We start from the raw sequence: 10,514 nt of genomic DNA on the forward strand, positions 1-10,514 counted from the left end.
TCTATGAAGAGATGGTATAAATGTGTATATATTGTATTTTAACTTGGAGGTCAAAAGTTCGAAACTCCTATATCTTACTTTTAAAAATTTAGATTTTGAAGGGCCTCAGTTATTTACCAGAACAGGGCCACACAAACCTAAAATCCGGCCCTGACCAAACCCACCCCGAATGAGTTAAATGGATGTTGGTCATTGTAATAAATGTCAAAGGATATATAATAATAAAATAAAAACCAAATCAACACAAACCAATAAGCAAAAGACAATAGTGTTTCTCTCTTTCTCTTCATCCTCCCATTATTCCTCCCCCTTATCTCTCCTGTCCTGTGCTCTCTCTCTCTCTCTCTTTACTGAGTTAAAACTTGTCGCCATATATAGTCTCTCCCCTACTGACGCCGACGATGAATCTCGCCGGAGCGTTTTCCGGCGCCGGGGGGCATGTTTCTGAGCAATTGGTGCTGATATGGCGTCAGATTAAAGCCTTGAAAGTGCCAGTGGTGGCTCCAATTCTTAACGTTGCTGTGTATGTGTGCATGTCGATGACGCTTTTGCTGTTCGTGGAGTGGGTTTATATGGGGGTGGTGATAGGCGTGGTGAAGATGTTTAGCAGGACGCCGGAGAAGCGGTTCAAATGGGAGCCATTGGAGGAGGATGCGGAGCTCGGGAATGGTTCTTTCCCCATGGTTCTTGTTCAAATCCCCATGTATAATGAGAGAGAGGTATGTACTAGCTACTCCATAATATTTGGAAAATTCTATAATGTTTGTTGTATTACTTGAATATGACATAAGTAAGTATATATATATATATATACCTACCGTTCCCATCTTAATGGGGGAGGGGTGAAGGGGGGGAATTTCTTCTTCATCCTATGAGGAAATTCAAGTGGGGAATCATGGTATTTTCTAGAGTTGTCAATGCAGGGCCGGTCAAAGTCTGCTCTATGGCGGGATGGATTAAAAAGGTCTGTTAATAATACAGGCCTAAGGGAGACCGGTCTGTCCAGCCATGTCTTAGGCTAGCGGGGTTAGATGGGAGTTGTCAAAATTTTAAATTTGTAATTTTTGTAAATTTATAATTTGTCAAAAATATATATATAAATGATAAAATCATTTTAGATAGTCTAAGCTCTAAATTTTAAATAAAGATAATCGAAAGATAAAGAAATTTAGAGATTTATCTTAGGGTTTTGTTTTGTAAATTTGTAACATTTATTTATTTTAATAAATTTTTATTTTTAATTTGGTACTTTGGTGGGCTGCCGTTGGCCCACCAAGCTTGCGGGTTAGACGAGCGGGGCTAAAAATCCCACCAATATAATGAATCTAAAATCTCAAAGTCGGCACCATCCTTTTGGCGAGACAGGACGGACTAGTTTGACAGGCTAATTCTATTTTAACAACTCTAATGGTCTCTTGTTAATTTTTCAATTAAATTTCAGCATTCTTAAGTTTTAATATTAAAGTTAAAAAAATTGTATAATTCCAATCCTATAGTAAAAACATTTGACGAAACATGGAATTTAATATGAGCCAAATCTCAATAGAGGTTCTAAGTTTTGTTTCTTGAGGGACGAAAGTAAAATTGATTTTTGTAAAGTTAAAATTGTATCTTATCATGGATAAAATATAATGACAAAACTACAAGAAAATAATAAAATATTAAATGTTTGCAAATTTTAGTTTTTTTTTTTTTTTAATGAAAATCCATTGATAAATTAAATAGCTATGCATATTGATAATTTACTTACAAATTTTTCTATTAGTAAAGACAAATTTTCTTATAGTGTAAAATGAGTAGAGTTTCATAATTAAGAGATCAAGACAAAATATAAATTTTTCAACTATTAAATTAAATCTCGTCATTTTCAAAAAAAAAAAAATTAAATCTCGTCAACAAGATCTCATAATCATCTATAGTACATAAAATTTTCCCATAATGTTTATAATATTTGTCATTATTATGTTGGTTGTATCTTATAACAAAATCAACCAGCCGACTTAATTTGACTTGATGAGGAGCCAAGGCCAAATAATTAAAACCACAATAACTTCATAGCCTCTACTCGTTAGGAGCAATTTGCAAATTTGTCCATTCAATTATCAATTATGAGCTCAATAAACCTTTTTCATATGTTAATATAAAATTATGAAAAAGCTTTTAGGTTTGTACCAGATATAATGGAGACATTGTCACTAATTTCTCTTGCATTAGGTACAATAAAAAAGTACATTAACAACATTTTCAGATTTGTACGAGATATAATGGAGACTTTGTCACCACAATGTCATTATTGCATCTCGTACAATATAATTCTAAAAACTTTTTGAGTTGTATGTAGAATAAGAGACACAGATATTGATTGACACTGTATGTTTTTTCCACGTATAAAAGGCACATATACCAACTTATATTATATTGAAGATTTTTCATCATTTGTCCGGAGTTTTTCCCATTTTTGGTCCGGACTATGACACTTTCAGGTTTTCTCTACAAGTTTCAAACTTTGCAATCTTGGTCGACGATAATTTTTTATTTTTATTTTTGCAAAAATAGTCCTTCAGTCCCATTTTCCGTCAATTTTTTGATCCGCTTTTGTCGAAAATGGTTTTTACTCTGGTGAGAAATTGATGAAAAATACTTGATGTACTCGCAAAACTTTACTCTAATTTTTAGTTCCACTTGTGTTCAAATTTGATTGGAGGAAGAAAAAAATAAATGGATGAACATCATGACCCTTTATTAAAAAATTGAGCAATCAAAACATGTCAAATTATAGAGAGTATAAAATGAGAGTAGAAATTAAGTGTACACGAAGAACTACTCAAATTTTATTAAATATATGTCAGAGGTAAAGTAAAAGTTGTCAATAATACTCGTACTACTTGACGTGATTGTTGTTGCAAGTCATAAAGTTATCATAAAGCTAGCCAACTAGTCAAGGGTAAATAATTCATAAGCAATTTGCATATTACTCCATTTAGTTATCAGTTATAACAAACTAACCCCAAGATTTTTTTTTTCCACAGGTGTATAAGCTTTCAATTGGAGCAGTATGTGGACTTTCTTGGCCTTCCGACCGAATCATAGTCCAAGTTCTTGATGATTCAACAGATCCCACTATTAAGGTATCGGGTGCTATGCTAATTAATTGTCTAAACGATAATTCCTAAAAGGAGCAATATAGAGAATTAAAATGTAACATTTTGACACAATTGACAACTATATATGTAAAGCAAACAAACATAGATTGTTATTCCCAAAAGGTTGAATTCCCAATTTCAAAGGTCTCTAACGCATGAGCTCGACAGAGTATCTAGAATGATATAAATCATGGTAACCTGAATACAGAGACTAGACATTTGTTTACTGGGCACAAATAGTCCCTCACTTTGAGAGGTTACTTCCACAATGTCACTCATCGTTTTCAAACTTCACTCCTGTGACCCATTGAGCTGCCCGGCCATGCGGACACAAACAACCATAGATGGTGGTGCACAATTTAGCAGTAAAAAAATGCAATTTTCCCTCATTAAATATAAAATAGCTAGTAGTGAATAATAGTGCATTGTGGTCCTTACCAAGATTTTGTTTGGTTCCAAATATGAAATGACAAGGAAATGGTGGAAATGGAGTGCCAAAAATGGGCAAGCAATGGAATAGACATAAAGTATGAGATTAGAGGCAACAGAAATGGGTACAAGGCAGGGGCATTGAGTGAAGGGATGAAGCGTTCTTATGTGAGGGAATGTGATTATGTTGTCGTCTTCGATGCCGATTTTCAACCCGAACCTGATTTCCTCCACCGCACCATTCCTTTTTTAGTCCATAACCCCGACCTCGCCCTTGTCCAGGCTCGTTGGAAATTCGGTAATGATACAATTTTCATGTATTGTGTTTGCCTGTGTATAAAAGAAAGAATTAATTATATTATGTTTGTGACATATAGGTTGAGTCATGGTATGGTGGGTGAATTTGCAGTGAATGTTGATGAATGCTTGATGACAAGAATGCAACAAATGTCTTTGGATTTCCATTTCGCAGTAGAGCAAGAAGTTGGGTCTTGGGCCTATGCCTTTTTCTCCTTCAATGGTACAAATCCCTTCTCTCTAACTAGGATTCCAATAACCCCTTACTGTTTTCAAAAAAATAAAAATAAAAAAACCCTTACTTGTTTAATGTGAAAATGACACTTGTGGAAGTGTGGAATCTAAAGGACAGTTCCATTACTGTGGTCCTGATAGATGAGGCCAAAGTGAAAAAAAAAAAAAGAAAAAAAAAAAAAGAAATCTTACAAACTTCTTTAAGTTGAGAAAAAATCGTAGTCACTATTCGAGGATGTACACTGAGTAAATTCTACATTGTGATCTTAGTTGGTAATTGACCATTAGGAGCTAAATCAACCTAAGTTACTAATATTTGAGCGGTTCAAACCAAGAATGTCAATAGATTGCACTTGTTAGGAGTCAAACTAAGTCAATAACCTGATCGAGTAAGGGTGAGGGAATTTTTCTTTTGTAGGGAAAAATGACATTTTTAGTAAATCAATTACAATCAAAGTATAAATTTAGTTTCTCAGTTATTTGAAACACTCTGTGTCAAAGGACATAGTCGAACTTAAAACTTTATAATTGCCAAGTTAAATGTCCTACCAACATAGCTAGAATATTCTCCCATATTTATAGGGTTCCAACAATTACTTGTTTAATGTGAAAATGACACTTGTGGGAATGTGGAATCCAAAGGACAGTTCCATTAATGTGGTAATGATATATGAGGCCAAAGTGGAAAAAAAAAAAAGAAGCTTACATGAAACTCCATTTGGTTGAGAAAAATTCGTAGTCATTATTCGAGGATGTACACTAAGTAAATTGTCTTGAATTCTAGTCGGTAATTGGTTATTAAGAGAAAAATTAGCCTAAGTTACTAATAGTTGAGCGGCTCAAACAAAAAATGCCAATAGGTTGCTTCGTTAGGAGTGAAACTTATAACCTTGTAGTTATCAAATCAACTGTCTGATCGAGTAAGTGTGAGGGAATTTTAAGTTTTAGTATTAAAGTATTTATATTAGCAGAAGGAAAAATGACATCTTTAGTATCTCAATTATGATCGAAATATAGATTTAGTTTCTCAATTATTTAATTTCGAATACTCTATGTTAATAGACATAGTTGAACTTGAAACCTTATAATTGCTAAGCTAGCTAACAATCCTACCAATTTAGCTAGAAAATTTTCCCATGTCTATATCATTCTTAACTTATTACAAGCGTGACACACATACAATATTTGATTTAAGACCGTACCATTTACTTATATAAGTCTTACAATTATGCTTATTTTATTAAATTATACAATTGTTAATTAAAAAGGGTTTTGCTAAACAGGTACTTTAAGAGTAGTTGTCAAGGTTATTATTTCAATTCTTTTCTTTCCCTGTTGAGTAATCACTAAAATTGAATGATAAGTCATAGTAGAGATGTCAAATGGATTGACCGGTTGACCCCACGGTTACCACCTAGTACATTGGCTGCATATGACCCATCCAAATTTAAAAATTGTGTTAGTAATTAACATATTATGTGCTTTCAATTAATAAATTATGTGTCTGTCGTTAATATATTATGTGTATTTAGTTAATATATTATGTGCTTATAATTAACATATTATATGACTTCAATTTATTTATAGGCGACATAATATGTTAACTTCTAACATCTAATTTAAATGTTATTTTAGACCATAATTCACAATGTAAGGTGGATTCCGATCCATGGTATAATTTGCATGACCGTCAAGGCTAATGAGTTGAGATGGTTCCACATTCTTCATAGTTTTGTCAATAGTTATTGTGTGGACTACGGTCCAAAACCGTCGTTTCACACAATTTTTTTTTTTTTTCACGTGACCAGCTGCAATATATCTTATAATGTACATTATCTTGCCCCAGAAGTTTCATCATTCTAACTTATAATGTACATTATTTTAACACATAAAATGTATTATTTTAACACAAAGTGATTATTCTAACACATAATATACATTATTCTAACATATAATGTACATTATTCTAACTCATAAAATTAAGCGACGTGATTTTGAATCGTAGTCCATACAATAATTTGCCTAGTTTTGTGTGGCATGAATCAGCTCAGCCCACTATAGTTCATAGGCTCAGTGGACCCAACAATGAATAGTGCGAATCACTAGCGTAGCGGGATAATGGTTTACACAGTGTTATATGGAACATAACAAAAAGTACATTTTTAATATACTAAATGTACATTATTTTTATATTGAATGTACATAATACAATATAATGTACACTCAGTACAAAAATAATATACATTCCCTGAATACAATATACATTATTTTTGTATTGAATGTACATTTATTTTACAGTATAGAAAATATAGTCCACACAATAATGATTGCAGGATAGGCTAGCCCATGCCTAAACATTTTTGTCACACAATTAACGAGTTGTCTAAAATAAATATAAAATGCTTGAAATAGTAACTTTTAACAAATGCCCCCAAGTATCATGGTCCACAAAACTTTGTGGAATATAATCCAAAAACGACAGACACTATAGTATATCTAAATTGATACTGTCTCACGTATTATTTTTATATTATCAAATGAAACTGCAATTGAATTGAAATGAAACTGTAGTTGTGTTAAAATGAAACTGCAGTGTTTACAAAATGAAACTGAATAACAATTTCACATATTTGAGTGTATATTGTCCAGCGAAACTGTAGTTATATCAAAATGATACTATAATTGTGTTGAAATGAATGTACAATATATATTTGATGTCTGGACCACAATTCATTGTGGACCGCAGTCCACAGTATAATTTGCCCCCAAGTATAGTGGTTAGTGTTTCTCTTATAAAAGCCTCTCAAATGGTTCCTGTGTCTTAGATTGTAGGCAAAGACATAAGATTAAGTCTTGACAATTGGAGTGTGAGAATTACACCTAATGTGACGGGTTCTTTGTGGGGACGATACTGAACTACCGTGATTTATCTCTCCACTATCCCCGGGCCAGGATATGCTGCGAATTGAAGGAATTCCTGTCCATTTGCGGACAAGTGTTTCTCTTATAAAAATGCATTCATCAAAACATCAATTTCTTGATTTTTTTATTTTTTCAAACTCTATCGCCATTCTTAAAATTTGAGTTGAAATTATATATAGGGACTGCAGGTGTTTGGAGAATTTCTGCAATTGATGAGGCTGGTGGATGGAATCATCGGACAACCGTTGAGGATATGGACTTGGCTGTTCGAGCTAGTCTCAAGGGCTGGAAATTTTTATACCTTGATTCTCTAAGGGTAAACATATTTGGTTTGTTGGTTTTTTTTTTTTTTTTTTTACGGTAGGGTATAGAGAGCTTTTGAAGTGATTTTTATTGTCCTTGGGAGTTCCATATGGCCTCCCTTTATCCTTAATTATAGAGTCTTAACATTATGTTTTTGTCACAGGTGAAAAGTGAATTACCTAGTACATTTAAGGCACTGCGGTATCAACAACACAGATGGTCATGTGGCCCTGCAAATCTGTTTAGAAAAGTGTTTATGGAGATAGTGAGAAACAAGGTTTGTTTGTTCCTGCAATTAACTCCTTTCTCATCATTATGTCTTACGTAGTACAATTTAGAATAATAATTAATGATGATTTGTGTGTGTACATGCAGAACGTAAATTTGTTGAAGAAGATTAACATAGTATACAGCTTCTTCTTTGTTAGAAAGGTGATATGCCATGTTGGAACTTTCGTGTTTTACTGTGTAGTGTTGCCTACAACTTGTCTGGTCCCGGAGGTTGATGTTCCAAAATGGGGAGCTATTTATATTCCTTTCATCGTCACCCTTATCAATAGTGTTGGAACTCCAAGGTAATTAATTTGCTCTTCGATTCTTTCTTTTCTTAATATTTTATCCCCCATTATATATATTTTGGGGTGTTTGGTAAATAGTTGGTAGTTGATTGAGTTAGTGTGTTTGACTTGTTGATAATATTAGCTGATTGTAGAAAGATGTTTAGTAAATTAGTTGTCAGCTGATAGTTGATTACATGGAAAATGACTTTCTCAAAAAGCTGTTCGAAAAAGCGACTTTGAACAACTTTTTGAATTTAAGCGTTTTGGACAAGCTTTTACGAAAAGTTATTATTATTATTATTTTGAAAGGAAAAAGTAAATTAATCGAACACTTATTTTGAAAGGAAAAAGTTTTTCGACTTGATTTAAGATCACTTTCATGTGGTCAAAAATTTCATAATTTCCAGTAGTGTTATATTGACTGATTAACCAAGTCAAACAACTAATAGTGGTCAAATAAGTCAACATGTTACCAAACATGGGCATTAACAAACACCCCCAATATGTAGCTAAAGAAATTTTTCCTAATAGTTTTACAAATGTTGTTCATAGGGAATTAAGGATAAATGATATAACGTTTTTTGAAGGGGAGGATAAATGATATAATGTTGATTTAATGTGTTTCATGTTTTTTTGTGGACATGTATAATAGGTCATTTCACTTGTTGTCGTTTTGGATCCTCTTTGAGAACGTTATGGCCACACACCGTGCTAAAGGTACCTTTATCGGGTTGTTGGAGGTAGGCAGAGTGAATGAATGGGTTGTCACTGAGAAATTAGGAGAAGCTCCAAAGTTGAAATCAACAAAGGAAACTTATAGAAAACCTCGTTCCAAGATTGTAGAAAGGTAATATTACACATATAACGAACTTTCTTAAATTATTCAAGACATTTAATTCTCATCAATTGTGTTTAATAAAATAAAGAATAAGCATCAAATTAGTCATCTAATTACAAAATAAATTACAATTCAACCATAAAAAAAAAAACTAAAAATTAAGTCCCTTGTGATTCAGACTAAAATAATCTAGTGACACGCTGCCGTGATGGTTATTAATTTTTTTTTAAAAAGAATTAAAATTTTTATTTTAATAAATTTAAATAAAATATTTATAGAAAAACACTTGACCCCAGCCTTCTTCAGTAAGAAGGCGAGATTGCCTTCTCACCAGAGAAGGCAATTCAACTGGATCACCTTCTCTAGTGAGAAGGCAACCTCACTTTCTCACCTGAGAAGACAAGGACTCAATTTTTTTTTTTTTTAATTTTACATAATTATATTATTTAAATTTATTAAAATAAAAATTTGTAAAATATTTTTAAATTTGGTAACCGTTATGTCGGCATGTTACCAGGCCAGGTCAATAGGTAAGATTAGGTTGAATTGCATTATTTTGCATTGTTCGATAATTTAATTGTAGTTATTTTGAGTTCGATGACCCAATTGCAGTTTTCTGTGTAATTGGATGGCCAATTTGACCCTCACTCCATAGAAAAAATGTAATAATTGTGAGGAAAAAATGTAACACTTTTAAATCAAAATGTAATATTTAAGGTTAATTGAATAGTTACTTATGTGAAGAAAATGTAATACTAATCACGGATAAATTGTTTTATTGTTACTTACGATAAAAAGTTAATACTTGTGATGAAAAATGTGATATTTTAAAATCAAATATAATATTAAGAGTTGAAGAGTTACTTATGATGAAAATTGTAATATTTATATTGGAAAATGAAATACTTATAAACAATGTGATACTTGAAATTTTTTATTTTATTTTATATTTTTGTTCTTGTAACTACTTGTTGAATTTTTCTTGTACTCTTGTTTTCTACAGAATGTACATTTTAGAGATAGTTATTGGTGCATATCTCTTATTTTGTGGAAGCTATGATCTCTTCCTTGGGAAAAGACAATATTGTTGGTACATCATACTTCAATCGATTGCTTTCTTTATAGCCGGATTCGGATACATTGGCACATACCTACCTACATCCTAGCAACAACACATTACAAGAAGAATTCAAGTAGACATGATTTCTAACAAATTTATACGTTTTGTATTCACTACCGAAGTAAAATAGATTCTATTATTATTATTATTATTATTATTATTATTATTATTATTATTATTATTATTATTATTATTATTGTTATTGTTGTTGTTGTTGTTGTTGTTATTATTAATCAAATAAATATCAGGAGGGGTCTATGAAAATAGGAAGAGTTGAGGGAAGTTGCAATTATCCAAAAATCTACTATACTAATAAGAGCCCAAGAGAGTTAGACCTATAATGGGTAGAAAAAATGGCGGTCAAATTTTTTAATTAAATGAATAACTTAGATTGATCAGATTTTAATTTTTCCTTAAAATTTTCTAATTTATCCTTAATGAATATGATTATCCGTTAATTTTTCTGTTAAATATTATCTTCTCCGTTAATTTATGTTAGTTCACCGTTAACTTACTCATTGATTTCAATAAGAAAGGTCTTAGGTTCGAACCCCATCCCAATCAAAGTTGGCATAATTAGTACTCTATAATTATTATAGAGTAAAATAGAGTACTAATTATGCCAACTTTGATTGGGATGTGGTTCGAACCTAAGACCTTTCTTATTG

General features: G+C 32.0%; 1 protein-coding gene across 1 annotated transcript; it reads left to right on the plus strand.

The window, feature by feature from the left end:
• The first annotated feature begins 253 nt into the window (after window positions 1-253).
• Window positions 254-9,980, plus strand: LOC109169160 (glucomannan 4-beta-mannosyltransferase 9-like). The gene is made up of 9 exons (XM_019318031.1): window positions 254-719; window positions 3,030-3,128; window positions 3,618-3,870; window positions 3,982-4,092; window positions 7,205-7,341; window positions 7,492-7,605; window positions 7,704-7,903; window positions 8,541-8,735; window positions 9,730-9,980. The coding sequence occupies exons 1-9, from the start codon at window positions 402-404 to the stop codon at window positions 9,890-9,892; spliced, it is 1,590 nt and encodes a 529-aa protein (XP_019173576.1). The 5' UTR covers window positions 254-401; the 3' UTR covers window positions 9,893-9,980.
• The last annotated feature ends 534 nt before the right edge of the window (window positions 9,981-10,514 follow it).

Source organism: Ipomoea nil, unplaced genomic scaffold, assembly GCF_001879475.1.
Source record: "Ipomoea nil cultivar Tokyo-kokei standard unplaced genomic scaffold, Asagao_1.1 scaffold3251, whole genome shotgun sequence".
Taxonomy (NCBI): Eukaryota; Viridiplantae; Streptophyta; class Magnoliopsida; order Solanales; family Convolvulaceae; genus Ipomoea; species Ipomoea nil.